Source organism: Rousettus aegyptiacus, unplaced genomic scaffold, assembly GCF_014176215.1.
Source record: "Rousettus aegyptiacus isolate mRouAeg1 unplaced genomic scaffold, mRouAeg1.p scaffold_m13_p_5, whole genome shotgun sequence".
Taxonomy (NCBI): domain Eukaryota; kingdom Metazoa; phylum Chordata; class Mammalia; order Chiroptera; family Pteropodidae; genus Rousettus; species Rousettus aegyptiacus.
In genome coordinates, this window is record NW_023416308.1 from 34,531,922 (window position 1) to 34,549,515 (window position 17,594).

Genomic DNA, 17,594 nt, shown 5'->3' on the forward strand with positions numbered 1-17,594 from the left:
TTCCTACCTTCCCCTGGGGTTTCTGAAATTCAGATAACCCAAGGTGAGGGTGGGGATGGGTAACCTCTCCTTTTCTCCCCTGAGTCATCCAGAATATACAATATTATAATGGCTGAGTCCAAGTATAGGGGAGTGCTTGGTCCCTGAGAACTGCTCTGATCAGGTTCTCCTCTCCAAAGATGGGGGTGGGTATAAGAGCGGTCTTGGCAGGCTTCAGCATAGGGTCTTATTCCTGGTCGAAGCTCAGCATTTTAGAAAGAACCTTCCTAACCTCATTTTTCATTGACCTGGCATTGCCTGGAGTTCTCTCTGAGCCCAGTTATTTGGGGGGGGGGGTGGTGGTGGTGGTGGTGGTGGTGGTGGTAGTGGCGGTGGTCTCACTCAGCTTCCCTCCCCAGCCCCCAGCCCATGGTCCCACTCTGGCTTTGGAATCAGTAGTCACAGTTTCTCCTCTGTCCTTTGGAGAGGTGACTCACCAGCTCCTCCCCTTTCCTTCCCTGCCCTAAGAGGTGTCATCTCGCCCCAGACAGAGCCATCCACCTCCTCTCTGTACCCACTCCTGGGGCTTCTATTACCATGGCAACAGCTGAACTAATTGCACCCTTATCCAGCTGAAGTTCAGCCTGCTGTGCCAGCACCCTACCCCCACCATGGGCAGGAGGGAGGGAGGCCAAGGGAGTTGGGCTGGGGTCCCCTCCACTGCACTGCTGTAGCTTTAATGTCTTCAGCTCCTGATTCACACTCAGCCCCCCGGTTTAACCCTCACTCTCTCTACCCTTTTTCCCAGGGTTAAATTTTGGTCTCTGGGCAGTGGAAAGGGGGAGGTACAGGAGCTAGAGGCTTTGCATTTGTGTCATAGAACCACCTTTGCCCTTGACTGGTTTGGAGAGAAAACAGAGGGCCTTTTCTTAAGACCTACCGAAACGTTTCTAGTTCGAGGGACTCCAAGAGACCAAAATTTCTGCCTGGGTTTCACACCTCTGCCTGCAGTACAGCATCCCCTGCACCTCTGAGTCCTGCCTTACACCTCAGCTCCTTGCTTCTCCCACTTCTTCCCTCTTTATTTCCTCTTTCTGCTGTTTTCTTTCTCTTCTCATGGTTTTCTCCTCTTTTATTTCTCGTCTTTTATCTCCTCTCTCCCACCCCTATTCCTCCTCTCCATTTCTCTCTCTCCTGCCCTTTTGCCCCTACCCCATGGTCCCCTACCGCCTGCCGGGCCGGAGTTGAGGAGTGTGTGTTCTGTTTCTCCCCTGCGCCCTGCCCTCCCCTCCCCCTTCCGCCGACCAGGAGAGGGCGGAGCTGGCCGCAGGACGAAGGCACCTGGAGGCCCGCCAGGCGCTGTACGCCGAGCTCCAGACGCAGCTCGATAACTGCCCCGAGTCAGTACGGGAACAGTTACAGGAGCAGCTGAGAAGGGTCAGTTTCACCAGCCCCCCCTTCCCCGGCCCTGAGGGCCACCTGCCCAGAAGAGAGGAGAGCGGTGGGACAGGACCACCTGGGCCCTGCAGTACCTGCCAGACACCAGGGTCCGTACTGTGGTTTGGAGGGAACAAGGAAGGATTGGGGGTGGGTCTATTTTCTTCTTTCTGCTGCTCCAGGCAGTGATGCTCTGTGAAAGGGGCAAAGCTAAGCAGAAGAAAGCGGGTTGGGTGGGGGCAGTTTCCTTTCCCATTTTCTTGGGTCCAACCCCCAGAACTCCAGGTCCAGAGTGGTATTTCCGGCACCACCCAACCCCCTTTTTCACTGTTGTTCAAGGAGGCAGAGGCCTTGGAGACTGAGACAAAGCTCTTTGAGGACTTGGAGTTCCAGCAGCTGGAGCGAGAGAGCCGCGCGGAGGAGGAGCGCGAGCTGGCCGGCCAGGGGCTGCTCAGGAGCAAGGCTGAGCTATTCCGCAGCATTGCCAAGAGGAAGGTGTGCCCCACCCCTTTCCCTGGTACACAGTGCCGGGTGGAGTTGGAGGCCAGTGACCTGGGTTTGCATCCCAACTGATGAACTCATGAAAAGTTAATATCCCCTTTCTGAGCCTCAGTTTCCTCATCATAAAACAAAGACAGTAATAGGCTGTTGGCGAGAATTAAACAAGGTGATGTATGTGAAGATTGCATAGGGTATGATCTTAGTAAGTACCCAGCGAACAATAGCTATTGTTATTAAGCCTTGCCCCCTTCCCTCCCACCCCTGCCCCCACCCCGGGGTCTTCTGTGGAAAGTGGATTGGGCTCACAAGTGAAAGGTGGAGATGGAGGAGGAGAAGGCTGAAGAGGCTTGTTCCTGCTCTGGTAGAGCTAGCTCTCTGCTGGGACACATACAAAAACCTGAGATCTGAAGATTAGAGCCAACCAGGGGTCCTAGAAAGACATCACCCAGGTTCCAGCCTTGGCTCAATCCTGGCTCCACTGAGCCATAAAGCAAAGTGATTGGGTATCACATCCTGCCCAGTCCTGGAGCTCCAGATGCTGTGATTGCTCCTGATCTCAGCCAGAGCAGAATAGGGTGGTGGGGCAGGGATGTGCATGTAAGGGTGGGGAGTAAAGTTGGGAGGAGGCTTGTGTTAAACAAGAGTTAGGAAGATGTCAGGGAGGAGAATGGGATGATGGCTAAGGTGGCTCACATGCTCATGGCTGAGATTTGCATGTCCATGCACACACATGCACACTTGTACAGTTTGCCTATGGTAATGGATGGGAGGTAAGGACAGTGAGATCTGGGAAGGGTGTCAAAAAGTAATGAGTTGGGTGCTTGATGTCTAGCCTGTGTTTTGGGGGTAAATGGAGAGCTGCTGAACCACCCCCTAAGTTCAGATTCCTTGCTTCTCTCTCTGAGCTGCTCTGCCTTACAAATTCATCCACTAACAGATGTGAGGCAGATGTAAGGAAGGAAGAAAACTAGCATTTCCTTAGCACATGGGTGTATACCAGGAGTCTTCCTTGGGGTATCTCAAGCTGACTTTAGGACGGTCTCCTAAGTCCAGCACTCTTATCCCCATTTGATGTACAAGGGAACCAAGGGCTCAGAGAAGCTACAGATTTGCCTCAAACCTCTCATCTTATAAGCTGCAGAGTCAGAATTAGGACCCAGGCCTGCCTGTCCCCAAAGCCCCTTGTTCCTTCTGCACTGTACTACACTGGAGTTGGGGGCTGGCACTTCTCTGGCCTCTTCCTCTTTCCTTCTGGAGAGACTGCCTCAGGGAGCCTTAGGTCAGCTAATCTGATCCCTTTGAGATCCTGGTGGATATGAACTCCAGGTAGTTTGCGAGGGGTCAGCAGTATTGGACTCCTGTTTCCCTCTCCCATACTTACCCCGGCCCCTAGGAAACTGGAGCTCAGCCACTGGAACCCAGGGGTCATATTCTTCCCCATGCTCCTCCTCACGAGCCTTGCTCAGCTTCAATTCCCTGGCTCCCAGTGTCCCATCCACCTCTGTCTCTGCTTGCCCCTTGGTCCCCTGTCCTCTCCAGTCTGGTTCAGAGTAGTTCAGAGTACTGGCTCTACCACTTACCAGCTAAGACACCTTACTTCGTAAATGTCTTTTCTTATCAGCAAAATGGGAATAAATGCACTTGCCTGATAAGAGAGTCAAAGGAGGTAATAAATGCAAAACATTTATCAGAGTTCTTGGGTCCTAATGGGTTCTCAGCAAACTGTAAATGGCAGACCTTGCTGTGAGGATTACCACCTGGTCTGCTTCAGTCTTTTCTTGGCTGATCCCAGATTTAGGACAGCTTCCTTCTTCCCTCCCTCCTCTCTCACGTCCTGCTCTTTAGGGTGTTGGTTTAAAGCCACCTCTTTCAGGAAGCCCTCCCAGGATTAATCCAGTCCATTTTCCTCAGCCCCCACCTTTAAATTTTGTTTTTAGTATTTGATTGTTGAGTAAGGCACTGTGCTAAGCCCTATTAGGGATATGAAACACTGGCCATGCCCTTGGATCTGACAGCCTGGGTTGGGCACTGTTGATGGAGATATATTTTCACAAGTAACAGTAATACAAGGCAAATGGTGACACAGAATAATTTGAGCACAGAAGGAGAACCAACAAAATTAGTGATCAAGGAAAATTTTAGAGAGAAGATAGCATTTGTTCTGATTTTTGAGGATAAGTAAGCTCCTGATGGGCGGAGAAGACAAGGACAGCCCTCCTCAGCTAGGGGAACAGTTTAAGAAAGGCCTGAGAGTATACAGCTGCACGACTGACTGTACAACATGGCCGAACTGGGAGAACATAGAGGGCTCAGCATAGGAAGGAAGCTAAAAAGTGTAGACCCAGTTGCGGAAGCCCTTGAATGTCGGCTCGAGAGTTTGTACTTTATCATGTGAGTAATAAAGAGTCACTGAAAGATTTTCAGGAGAGGAGTGATCTGACCTTACTTGTGGATTAAAAAAAAATATTCAAGTAATATATATTCTTAGAAACTTTTGAAAATTCAGATAAGCAAGCAAACAAAAACAAACCTCAAGTGATTTTAGGAAGGTATTTGTGGCGGTGTGGAATGGATCAGAAAGTTGAGAGAATTGGAAGCAGAAGTCTGGTGAGACAGTCCAGGCTGGAAAAGCAGAGGGCCTGGATTTGGGTGGTGGCAGTGGGGGTGGGATGAGGGGGACGGAGCAGGTGGAGAACTGGTCAGTATCGCTATGATTTTGGACACCTTGACTATGGGGGTGGAGGGAAGGGAGATTTGAGAACTTGGGTTCTGGGTGGTGTGCCTAGTGGCACAGGGGTCACTGCGGTCAAGCGAGAAGTGAGAGAAAGAGCTGACCATAGCATCCTGAATTTTCCCAGGGTGAGTCGAGGCCAAGAGCTGATTGATTACCTTCCCCCAAGCTCAGCCCTGTCTCCCCAGGGCCTGACTGACCATCCCCATCTCTTCCAGGAGCGGCTGGCAGTCCTGGACAGTCAGGCTGGGCAGATCCGGGCTCAAGCTGTGCAAGAGTCTGAGCGCCTGGCCCGGGATAAGAATGCCTCCCTGCAGCTTCTGCAGAAGGTAGCCCAGCCAAGTGGTAGGGAGGGGGGTGTTGGAGTTGGGGTTGGGGAGGGTGGGAGTGGGTGGAAGGGGAGTGCAATATTCCCACTTCACTTGATCTCTTCCTTTGCTGTCACTCCCACTCCTATCTGATTCTCTGCCACTTCGGCCTTGCAGGAGAAGGAGAAACTGACTATGTTGGAAAGAAGATACCACTCACTCACAGGGGGCAGGCCTTTTCCAAAGACCACATCAGCCCTCAAAGAGGTAACGTACTTTGGTCAGCTCCAGCTTCTGGCAGGCCCAGAGGTCTCCTGGGAGGCTCTGGAGCAACACATGGCACTTTAACCTCAATGGCTGAGGTTGAGTATAGGGACATTTTTTTGGACTGGAGAGATGTGAGTAGGAATGGTCCTGAGGTCTGGGATTTGACCCTCTATGGCTACCAACTGCTTTTTAGTTAACCTTTCTGGCTCCCAGGAGCCCACCGATCTTACTGTTTTGGGTAACTGAGTACATCATGAGGAGGATGTGTGCTGTTCAGAGGTTTGGAAAGGTCCAGGCCTGGGCAGATTCACCTTGAGAAAAGTATAGAAATCTAAGGGCCCTGATCTTGGAACTCCCTGGGCTTCCATCTAGAACTAGGCTCTTGACTCAGAAGTAGGCATTGAAGCCCTTTAAGCCATTCTTTCCTGAGTCTTTGCCTGCCTGGTGTGTGAGGTCCAACAAGGCATGCCCAGTTTTCTGAGCCCTTTCCCTCCCTCTCTGCCTCACTGCACAAGCAATTTAGGCCTGGAATGGGGTGGCTGGGCTGAGTGTGAAGGCTGAGGCCTCTCACCACATACCTTCCCTGTATGCTGAACTGCTCATCTCTGAATCTTCAGAGATGGGGCTGAGGAGTGCGGCTCTGGGCCTATTCCCAGGGTCTTCTCAGTCTGGCATCTCTGTCCCTTTAACCTCACCTGCTTCCATTCAGTTCTGCCCCAAAGCACAAGAGGTAATTACAGCTAACCACCTGCTCTGCTGTGCCCACTGCCTGTCTGCCTGCTTAATGAGCTCCTGCCTCCAGTTTCTCCCAAGGGCTCAGCTGAAGGGCATGTGACAATAATCCTTTGGCCAGAGTTTATGAGTTTGAGTGAGTGTGCTGGTATTGGTATGCCATAGGTGCTTGGGCAGCCCGTAAAAAGTTAGTGTCAATTTGCATATTAATTTGCATGTATTCTGCATGCCATTTGTCAGTTCTCACAAACACTGGACCCTCCAGTTCATTTTCCTTTTCTGTGACCCCTGGAGGACAGTCAGCCTGTGGAGCTAGGCCAGATCGCATAGGGCAGGCTTAGGATCCTCTCTTTTGATTCAGCCTGCATTTTGGATGCCTACCATGTCCCCGACACCTAGTTAAGCTCAGAGTTCTAAGGATATGCTCAGGGAAGATGACAGTTGCTGCCCTCCCAACCCACAATCTAATGTGCTAGCATCTTTCCAAGTCCTTATCCTTGGGCAATGGGCCCATTTTTCTGCCTGGGCTTTTAGCTGCTCCCTGCCAAGGTATCTTTCTCAGAGCCCATCTTACTTAGGCCCTAGTGGTGTCTCCACCCCCACCCCATCCAGCTCCTGTCCCAGCAGATGGGGTATGAGGACAGAATGGTGCTCAATGCTGCATGTATGTGCTCTACTAGGGATGCCCAAGGAGATGGATCTGGGTACTGGGTCCTGGTCCTTGGTGGGTTCTTGGAAGGCCCTCCCTAAGCTTATTTGCATGACTGCAGCCCAGGGCAAACCCAGAGATGGACTTTCAGGGTCTACCTGGGGCAGAACTTGGATGCCAAGGCAGCCTCAAAAGTAGAGGTCAAGAAGAACCTTCAGACAGACTGTTCACCTGCCCTTTTTTGCCCCTGCCCCTACAGCCATCTATGGGGAAAGTGGCCAGCTAACCTCTTACCCCTGTTCTACATTTTGCTTGGAATGAAGTGATGGTTTCTAGGGCATGGAGTGTGGGTGTTGGTTACCTGGTTGAAACCTGTTAACTTCTTCTCTGCCCACCCTTCTGCCTCCCACTGAGCACCCTAGGAATATGTGAGCCCAGCAGAGTTTCTCCAGCTGTGCTCCTGCTTGGACCCCTATGCTTCTGCCACCTCCCCCAGCGTGCTTGCTCAGCCCCTGCCTGAAAGTGAGGTAACAGCCACCGAGTGAGCCCACCTATGCCCAAGGGCCTCTGTGTAGTAGCCCTAGATTGCTCCTCAGGCCTGGGTTGAGGGACATCAGGGTCTGTCTTCAACAGTGAGAAAGAAGGGCAAGTGGCATGGGTTGGGAGTGGTTCCCTCTCTTCTCCAGGGCCTCAGGAGCTTTCTTCAGCTCCTGACAGCTCAAGGAGGGCAAGCCTTCTGCTCTAGCATGAGGGTATCATGCTGAGAGGGCTCTGGCTTTCCTTGGCTCTGTAAGCCTCCTCTGCTCTGTGCTTCTGTACTCACCCTTCCCTTGTCCATGGGTAGGACCACCTCTTGGGTTCCAGTGCTATTAACCTCTTGTGTTTCCTCCTGCATCCTGGCCTTCCTCCAAGTGACTGACACTTGAGCAGCTAAAGGCCATGTGGAGCACCTTGCCCGTGCCCACAGCCCCTGCACCAGGCCTGCCTCTCTGGGCCTTTGCCTCCCGGGACCTGGTTCCCACCACCTGCCTTCCTCTTGTACTGCCCTTTCTCCTCCTTCGCTTCTATTACACTTTCACTCAAGGTTGGTGGTCTATGTGTTCCTGCCACTCCCAGCCTGCCACTGGTATGACTATCTCAGTGTGTTTTGCCCTGCTCACTCAGCTTCCCAGCTCTAGGCTAGCCCTAGGGGAGTGCTCATTGCCTGTGGGCTCTGGATGGCTGGCATCATGGTTGGCATAGCTATGTCTGTGTTCTGGGAGTTGTGTCCTGACTGTTTCTCTTTGCTCTTAGCACATTCACAGCAACTATTTTCTCACTGTTTTTCTCTTCCTTCTCTTTATGCCCTTCTTTCTCCCTTCCTTTCTTCCCTGCTCTCACCTTCTTGTCTGTTTCTCTGATAATGGCCTTCCTTTGTTCTTCCTCCAACCTTCCCCTTTCTTCCCTCTTTTCTTCCTTCTACCTCCCCTTTCCGTTCCCTTCATTTCCTGACCTTTCCTCTCCACCATTCCCCTCTTGTACCCTGTCCCCCTTCTCATGCTCTCCTCCAGATGGAGAAGCTGCTGCTCCCTGCTGTAGACTTAGAGCAGTGGTACCAGGAGCTGATGGCTGGGCTGAGGACTGGCCTTGCTGCAGCCTCTCCTCGCTCCTCCCCTCCACCTCTGCCCACCAAAACTTCCCGTCAGCTGCAGGTAACCTTCTCCTTCACTGCGCATCACCCCCCCCCCCATCCCTGCTCCTCTCCGTTTTGGGTACCTCCTGCCAATCCATCAGCCACACATGCCACCTTAGGTAGCGGAGGGTCAGTCCAGCCAGGACAACATGGGGCCTTTGGATCCTGAGAGGGAAGTGAGGCAACCATCTTGGCATTTTTGGCAGCCAGAGGGAAATGAGTCCAAAAGTGATGTGATTGACTGTCCAAGGGGGTTTGGGAGCAGTGGTCAGGTTGGGATCTGTTTGGTACCTCTTAACTCTTAGCTAGAGAGTGGCTCTGCTCTGTCTTTGGCAGCCCTCAGCCCCAGAGGTGCTCGCCTAGTCTTAGGGCCTGACACACTCTTTAGCTTACTGGAGCTAGAACTAGTGTGCCCTGTGAGAACTGCCAGCATTTTGCTCTCCTGGTCTCTCCAGGGGTGACACTTAGAAGCAGGACAGAGAAGGACAAAGACTTTGAAGTGACAACCCTGAGGACATCCCCAAGTCTCCTCAAAGTTGCTATGGAGGGCATGGGCCTACTTGAGCCCGCAGCAAGCTAATGGCCTTGGGGGAGGGGGAAGGGTTTTTGGATAGTCTTCTCCCCAAGTTTCACCCCACTGACCTGTGTAGTACCTAAGACCCTGCCATTCAAGATTTATTCCTTGAGTGAAGGTATTGCATCTCTAAGACCCTGACCTCAGCTAAAATTCCATGTTCCCTTAGGGAAGTGTTTAGTTCATGCAGCATGTGTGGTACCTCTCCTTTGTGTCCAGCTGGTTAGAGATTTTTAAATGTGTTTTGATTCACTGAATCATTACCACAGGCCTTTGCGGTAGATATTGTTAACATTTTACAAATCAAACAGAGAAGACAGGTAATCTCCCCAAGGCCAAACAACTAGGAAGTAGCAGAGCCTAGGCTGAGAGACAGGGTCCTTGACTCCAAAGACTGTATTCACCTTAGTGCTGTGAGTTTGGCCATTATTCAGTCTGGCCTTACCCATTTCTTTTGCAGATAAAGAACCCAAGGCCCAAAGTGGGGAGGTGCATAGCCCTAGCTCACACAGCGTGTTAGTGGCAGAGCTGGGACCAGAGGGAGCCCAGGCCTCCAGGTGGTCTTCTGTACAACTCTGCTCAGCTGATGTTAACTTTCTGCATAGGTCCATTTATAAGGTTCTTTCTAAGATGCAGACTTGGAATAGGAATTGGCTTAAGGAGGAGCAGCTTGGAAAGCAGGCTCGGCAGCTGCCAATAACATCTGCTTATCGGTCTGGCCCAGGAGGCTCAATACTGTTGTCAGCTAGGGACACAGGCCTGGTGCTAGAACAATATCTTGGATCACAGCCAGCCTAGGTGACATGGGTATGGTAGCAGTGGGGGAGCCGGACTTCACCAAGCAGTATCTCTTCTGTCTAGGTTTACCGCTCCAAGATGGATGATGAGGCCACTGGCCCCCTGCCCCGTACCCGCAGCGGCCCCCTCCCCTCTTCCTCTGGCTCTTCTTCTTCCTCCTCCCAGCTCAGCGTGGCTACCTTGGGCCGTAGCCCATCCCCAAAGGTCTGAGAACAGTGGATGGGCTCGTGTGTAGCAGGGTGGTGGTGGTGGTGTAATTAGAGACTGCTCTACTGGGAAGAAGCCAGAAGCCAAAGCCACCCCTGAAAGCCTTGCAGCGGGGATCTTCTGACTTCTGGTCCCAATGCTCCATCTCCCTCCACAGAATGCTCCACTCGTCCAGAATGGCACAGGCAGCCTTCCTCGCAACCTTGCAGCCACACTGCAGGACATTGAGACCAAGCGCCAACTGGCCCTTCAGCAGAAGGGTGAGTGGCTGCAATGCTAGCCCACCTGCTCTCCTGGGGGCCCTGGATATCTGCCATACACCTTCCCCACCATACCTCATTCACGCCCACACCTTTCACAGGCTGTTTATCTTTTGTTGGGATCCAGACAAGAGCAGAAAGGATTTAGATTAGATGCCTGAAGAAGGGTTTCCTAGATATTTATCAAAGGTCAGGGGCCTAAGGGTATTTGGGGGAAGAGAACTGCGAGTCTTTTCTAGAGAGTCCAGCAAATAAGGGAAATGCTTTTTGACTTGAGTGGGGATAGGCATTTTCCTGTCTGGAGGCAGGGTGATTGATCCGACTTCCAGAAATGGTTCCCTAAGATATTGGCTCTGAGGACCCAGGAGTTCTTATTGCTTTTGTACATTTTGGTTGTTTTGAAAGCCCATATCTGTGCCTCTCTCTCCTCCTACCCCCTCTGTGTCTCTCTACCCTACCCTCTGCCCGGGGTCCCCTACACCAGTCGAGTTGCTTCCTGCCGAGCCCCTCCTAACCGACGACCCAGCAGGTAGAGCATTGGTCATTGAGGACCTTGCTTTGGCTAGGCAGCCTCTGCCTGGGCATCTGCATGATATATTCTGTCCAGGCCCCCACTGCCTGCAAGCAGGCTCCCAGGCTGAGCTGGGATGGGGTGTCCGGCTGCCTCACCCCTCAAACTGAGCTCTTTCCTGCCTCAGCTGTGCTCTACCTTGTCTCCCCTTCCTTCTGTCCTGCTGCTGTGCTCTCGCTCTTTGCCCCTGAGTCTGCACTGACACCCTGGTGCTCACAGGGTTCTCGCCATCTCTTCCTTTTCCCTTCCCCAGCAGGAAGGGTGGGTGCATGTGTCCCTACACATTCAGGCCTTGGTTGTGAGCTGGAGCCATCTGACTGTTCTGCTGTAAGATCAGTGCCCTGTGTGGGCTCAGGATATAGAAAGAGGGCTGAAGCTAGACTTGTGGCTATGGCCAGATGTGCAAGCAACTGAAGCATTGGCAGGGCTGCTGGACCTGGAGCTGTGGGGGCTTCAGGGAAGCTGATGGGGGCTGATGTGGGTGCCCTGTATTAATTTATCCCTGCATGCCTCTTCCCTCTGCCTGTGATTGTGCTAGTGTCCTCCCTAGATGGGTGGGTTGCCCACTGTGACACCTACCTGTCCTTCCTCTAGGGCAGCAGGTGATTGAGGAACAGCGGCGGCGACTGGCTGAGCTGAAGCAGAAAGCAGCTGCCGAGGCTCAGTGCCAGTGGGATGCTTTGCACGGGATGGCCCCCTTCCCAGCAGGCCCCTCAGGCTTCCCCCCACTCATGCACCACTCCATCCTGCATCATCTGCCAGCTGGGCGGGAACGTGGGGAGGAGGGTGAGCACGCCTATGACACACTGAGCCTGGAGAGCTCTGACAGCATGGAGACCAGCATCTCCACAGGAGGCAACTCCGCCTGTTCCCCCGACAACATGTCCAGGTACTTGACCCCTGCCCCATCCTGCCTGATGGTGGCAACTCTGCCCCCCTCTAAACCAGACCTGCCACCTCTGCCCCTGGTGAACCCACTCTTCCCCTTCCCTTCCCAGTGCAAGTGGCCTGGACATGGGGAAGATCGAGGAGATGGAGAAGATGCTGAAAGAAGCTCATGCGGAGAAGAGCCGACTCATGGAGTCAAGGGTGAGGCGGGTCTGGGCCACACAGGCAGAGGGGATGGGGGTCCCAGCGCTGCCCTCCACCTGCCAGGGCCCTCACTCCACCCCAAGCCAGCTTGCCCACATTATCCTTGTATACTCTCTTGAGGGACAAAATGTTTTAAAGTTGGCATTCCTTGAGTGGGGCATAGGAAGGCTTGGTGAGATTGTATGTTTCACACCTTTTAGGAAAAGAGGAGGCAGCACATGAATTTCCTGTGTGGGAACTTCTAGTCTTTGTGTATTTACTTCTGTGGACCTTTGGCCACCACAGGAATTTCAATCCCTGTTTCTTTGAGTGGCTTGTCATTCCTCTGGGGATGGTTAGAAAAAGCAGCAGCACCTGGGGATTGAGAGGTAGGGACAGAAGGGAAGGCAGACATTCAAGTCAGAACAAAGGTATTGGCAGGGGGACCTTGGGCTGCAGCAGGGGGCTGAAGGAAGTCATGTCTCCTTCTCCTGGGTCTGGAGCTAGGACACAGAGAAGAAGGACCAGTGGTTTCTCCTGGACACAGCTAGGCCGAGGAAACTGGGCCTGGGGAGGGGATTAAAGGATCTGCAGAAGCTATTGTCTCCACCATCGGGTACTCTGTATCTCTTGAAATGAGAGTGGGACTCAAGGACCAACCAGAAGAGAAGGCCTCTTAGTCTTATTCACATCAGAGGAAGGCAAATTTACAGCCATCTTTTGGCAAATGGTGAGAAAGGAGATTTTGCTAAGTTTCGAGCTGGGAAGAAATGGCAAATGGGAGTTAATGGTAAAAAGGTCATTATCATTGGTTAAGACATACAGAACTTCACTGACATGCTCTGTATTTAATATTTTGTTTTAATGACTTTTATAATCTTTTAATAATAGCTTTCATAAGTTTATTTTTTCCATTAAATTTGAAGTTCAAGTACAAATGTTTCAAAGGGCCTCAGTGATTAGGGAAGGACCATTGAATATATTCTCTGTCAAAAAAAGTTGTCTAGATAATCTGTGTTTTAGGAATTCAGATAAAAATTACAGGATCCTCATTTATTTATGAGTGTTTTCTTCCTGCCAGAGTCAGTGATGGGCATTTACACACATGATCTCATTTAATTTTTCCTGTAATCACAGGAGTAGGCACTCTTGGCCCCATTTAACAGATGAAGCAGCTGAGGCTTAGGGAGTTTAAATGATTTTGTCAGAGTCCCAGAACTCGCACTGGTGGTCGAGCCAAGAATTGAAGCCAGGACAATCTCACTTTAAAACATTTACCCTTACCAGCAAGGTCCTTGGAGAAGGTGGGTTTTGAGGATGATGTCCCCTCATGCCAGGCTGACCTCTGAGGTGGGTGCCTCCTACATTTTTGCCCCATCCTGAGGAGGAGCCACTGAGGATGAGGAGAAAGAGGGCAGCCGTGGGCACTGACCCATGGCTTGCTTTGGGGACAGGAGCGGGAAATGGAGCTGCGGAGGCAGGCGCTGGAGGAGGAGCGGAGAAGGAGGGAGCAGGTGGAGCGGAGGCTGCAGAGCGAGAGCTCCAGGAGGCAGCAGCTGGTGGAGAAGGAGGTCAAGATGCGGGAGAAACAGTTTTCTCAGGTGAGTTGGTGGTTGGCTTGAGGGTGAGGCCATGGAGGGGTAGGGACATCCCAGAGTGCCTTTGCTGGGCCACAAAACCTGTTCTACTCCAGAAAAAAACTGCTGTTGGCTCGGCACAAGCAGAATTCTACCTGGGACTCATTTAGCCCCAAGGAACAGATCCACTGGGGCTTGTTCAAGTCAGTGTGTCTATGTATGTGTGTGTATATATTGGGAGTGGGTGAGTTGTGGGGACATGGCAGGCCACTTGCTGACACCTGGGGTCAGAGAAGGTGGTCTGAACAGGCCTCTCAGAGATGGGAGCTGAGTCAAGAATGAGGGCGGCTCCGTTTAGCTTCTCTCGAGGACCTCATCCCTGCTTCATGAGTCTGTGCTGCACCTCCCTCCTGCTTCCCCGAGGACCTGGTGCTTCATGGCTTTCCTGGCCCACACGCCATCAGACCCTTTGGCTCCAGGCCCCACCAACAGCAGATGACCTCACTCTGTTTGTTGGTTTACATTTCCAAGAGACAATTATACAAGTTTTTCCTTGGGACAGGAATCTATCCTTGCACAAAACCAACTCGATTTTTTTCTTACACTGGAGACTTGAGCAACAGTTAAAGGCAGAGGAGAAATTAGGTTGGGTAGAAAATCTGCCATGCCTCTGGTCCCAGATCCTGGCCCTTGTGATACTCCGACAGGCTGTCCCTTCTATTGGGTTTTCATAGGCTTTCCCAGGGTGAGGTTACTGTGGGATCTACCTCCAGTATTGACTGGCGATCACAGCTCCCTGATTTCCTGTGATGAAACAACATAAATTCTAAGGGATAGGCCTCCTAGATTAGCCTTGACAATTAAGAAATAACTAGAAACTGCGAGTTTTAGCTCTGTGCTTGGAATCTTTGTCAAATGCCTTCTTCCCCTGTCCTGCTTCAGTCAGTGGCCACATTGGGACTCTCTAGGCCCCTGTCCTGGGGCTGAAGCATTGTTGCAGGGGCCACCAGTGTCTGCTGTGGGAGGTGGGTGGAGTCAGCTCATCTTTGGGGTGCCTTCTGGAAGCCGTGTGTTTTGTTTTTTCTTTAATAGTTCGCAATGTTTCCTTTTCTTGCCATTCTGATGTTCTTCCCAGGAAGGAAGAGTAGAAATAAATTCCAGTTGACTGAAAATTCTAGTTAGTATCAGAATTTTTGAGGTGGAACAAACTTTAGTGATTATCTGATTCAAAGCCCTTGTTTTGCATATAAGGAAACTGAGACCCAGAAAGGGGATATGACCCGAATAAGATGTCATGAGAAGTCAGAGACCAGATTTCTTACTGGGCTTTTCTTCCCAAAGCATGTTCTTATCTGGCCTCCTGCTTTGGTCCATTCATCCCAGGAGGGGGAGGATGGGCAGGGGCAAGACAAGGAAGGCTGTGTCTTAGTCATAGGTCATAGGTGGGGAAACTTAGGCTCAGCAGTCTTCCCAAGCCTAGGTAGAGTCAGCACAGGCATGCTAGGTCTCTGCTTTTGCCACAAACCCTGTGAAATCAGAGTGACAGCCATAGGGGTGAGGAAGGAGTGATGGCAAGCTGTTGGGGGTTCAGGACTGAAGCCAAAGGGCCTGAACAAGGGAATGGTGGGGAAAGAAAGGAGAGCCTGCAGACCCTGCCCTCTTCTTCCAGGCACGACCTCTGACCCGCTACCTGCCAAACCGGAAGGAGGACTTTGACTTGAAGACCCACATCGAGTCGTCAGGACATGGTGTCGATACCTGTCTGCACGTGGTGCTCAGCAGCAAGGTACAAGGCGTGCCCTGGGGTGCTGGGGTCCTGGGTCCTCAGGATAGTGGCCTCAGTTCCTGCCCTAACACTGGAGGTCTCTGTCCCAGGACCTGGTATGCTGTCTGGAAGAGATGTTGGGGACAGCCCCCATGAATACAGGCACAGGTGATGGCACTTAGGTCGCTGCTCAGGGAAGAAAGGTTTAGGGGCTCTGCATTTGGGTCCTTCCTTACTCCTGCTTCCCACCAGGTCTGCCGTGGCTACTTGGTCAAGATGGGCGGCAAGATTAAATCATGGAAGAAGCGCTGGTTTGTCTTTGACCGGCTCAAGCGCACCCTTTCCTATTATGTGGGTAAGTTCCCACAAGACTGCCCCAAAGCCAGACCCCTGGGCCTTATTACCCAGGGCAGCTGATTTTCTGGAAGGAGGCCAAGCTTCCAAATGGGAGGCAAGGGGCTTGGGCTGGGTCTTGTCCTCCTCTTCCTGGAAATGTACAGCATGTACTTGGTTTACTTCCATTTATTCATTCATCCATCCATCCACTTATTCATTCATTTATTCAGCAATCACTGAGCATCTAATAAGTTCCAGGCACTGTTCTAGGTTCTGGTGATTAGCAGGATGGCCACAGCTCTCTCCTTCAGAGCTTATTGACAGGGAGGCAGATACTGAACAAAGAGTTAAAACAAAGCACAATGGGTATTCTGTATAGAACACCCAGATGCTGTAGCTGCATGGAATCCTGTGAATTCCCCCTTGGGTAGGTTTCCTCAAAGACCCCAAGACAAGCATTTGAGCAGTGCCAAGGAGCACTCAGGACGGCCTTGGGGACAGGCCCACTGGCCCATCTTGCTTTCTCAGCTACCCCCATTCAGCCTTCAGCTTAGTTCCCCTCCCTGGAATTCCCTCTGGACTTGGAGTGTGGAATGCTACATTGTACCCTCGTCAAGAGACGCTAGAGTGTGCTGTAGAAACAACCAGTCCTGAGATCTCAGTGGCTCAAAAAAACTAAGATTTTCTTCTTACTCCCGATGCCCATGAACATTGCTTCAGAGCATGCCTTTCTGGAACATTGCTGGCCACAGTGGCAGAGTAAAGAGAAGCCGAGTTGGGCCTTGCATTGACATTAAATACCCCAGCCGGGTTTGTCCACAAGTCATTAGTGGAGCTGTTCAGCCAGTCACCCAGCCCCACCCAATCACAAAGCTGAGAAGAGCAGTCTTGCTTGGAGCCTAGAAGGAAAGGGCTGGAGTGGTTTGGTACTGGATACTCCCAGGCCTGAAATGCCCTGCTTACCTTCTAACCTGGTAGGTACCTAACCGAGTGCCAATCCCTCTAAGAAGCCTTTCCTGATCACCTGGGCCCTGGGTGTGGGGAGGCAGGAAAGGCAGAGACACAGATGTCCCCATATTTTCACCTGGGCTAGGAAGGGATTTTGTCAGAGTTGAGAGTAATAAGCCTGGAGAGAAGAGCTCCATTTTGGGCATGTTGAGATTGAAGTGCCCAGGGGACATCTAGGTTTAGTATAAAGGTCAGGATTAGAAGCAGACTGGAAGTTGAATCTCCTATAGTAATAACACCAAAAATAGCGGATCACAGTGGAACACTTGTATGAACCAGATACTAAGCACTCTATGTGCATCATCTCATTTAATCTTCATAATAATTTTGTGAGGGAAGCACTGTTTTTATATCCATTTTACAGTTGAGGAAAATAGGGCTCAAAGAAGTTAAGTAAATTACCCAAGGTCTCCACTAAGAGGCAGATCTAAGACTGAACCTGGGCATTTAGAAGGGGCATAGACAGGGCTGCACACTGAGGCAGACGTGCTCTTGTGGGGAAGGAGGAAGCAGAGGGGCCAGCAAAGGGAGAAGCAGCAGGAGGCAGGAAGCCACATGCCAGGTTCTGGTGCTTGGCATATGTGCACTTCCTTAATGTCTATGAAACAAAAGGAGACCAAGTTCAGACAGGGGTGGAAATAGAGAAGGAAGCCAGCCAAAGGAGCAGACATTTGCAAGCAGTGGGTGTCATCAGCAGTGATGGATTCTGCAGAAAGGCTCAGAATAATGTAGACCCAAAGGGCATTCAATCCAGGAATTAGACCTTGACAAGAGAAAGGTTTCTGCTGTGTACAGGGACAGGAGCCAGATTGCACAAGATCAAAGATAGGTGAGTAGTAAGGAAGCTGAGGCAGGGGGTGTTTCCAGTGAAGGAAGAGAGGGAAGAGAACTGGGGCTCCCGGATTGATCAGGCCTGGGGCCTAGGGTATGGCCGGGTCCTTGTCTGTAGGAAGAAGTGTTAAATAGAGATGGGCCTATGGCAGGATTAAGTCCCTGGATCAGTGTACCTTGCCTACTCCTGCCTTGAACCTACCATTCTTCCTGCCTTTGCCTGGACCCTTCTCCCACTAACTCGGTGGAACCTCTCCAATCTACAAGGTCCAGATCAAGCATTACCTTTATGAAGCCTTTTCTGGCCCCACCTAAGAATG

At 51.6% G+C, this 17,594-nt stretch overlaps 1 protein-coding gene across 13 annotated transcripts in view; it reads left to right on the top strand.

Annotated features, from left to right (window-relative positions):
• Positions 1-17,594, top strand: part of PHLDB1 (pleckstrin homology like domain family B member 1) — a 44,189-nt gene that overhangs the window by 22,175 nt on the left and 4,420 nt on the right. For 5 of the 13 annotated variants that reach the window (XM_036220528.1, XM_036220533.1, XM_036220534.1 and 2 more), the window contains 13 exons: positions 1,288-1,416; positions 1,756-1,911; positions 4,867-4,977; positions 5,134-5,223; positions 7,027-7,131; positions 8,155-8,295; positions 9,712-9,852; positions 10,013-10,115; positions 11,281-11,575; positions 11,685-11,775; positions 13,212-13,358; positions 15,004-15,120; positions 15,352-15,454. In XM_036220528.1, the coding sequence (XP_036076421.1) occupies positions 1,288-1,416; positions 1,756-1,911; positions 4,867-4,977; positions 5,134-5,223; positions 7,027-7,131; positions 8,155-8,295; positions 9,712-9,852; positions 10,013-10,115; positions 11,281-11,575; positions 11,685-11,775; positions 13,212-13,358; positions 15,004-15,120; positions 15,352-15,454 (1,729 nt within the window). Of the gene's footprint in view, positions 1-1,287; positions 1,417-1,755; positions 1,912-4,866; positions 4,978-5,133; positions 5,224-7,026; positions 7,132-8,154; positions 8,296-9,711; positions 9,853-10,012; positions 10,116-10,599; positions 11,172-11,280; positions 11,576-11,684; positions 11,776-13,211; positions 13,359-15,003; positions 15,121-15,209; positions 15,268-15,351; positions 15,455-17,594 lie in introns of those variants that run through there. The other 8 variants (XR_004950811.1, XM_036220531.1, XM_036220532.1 and 5 more) reach the window with 8 other exon arrangements.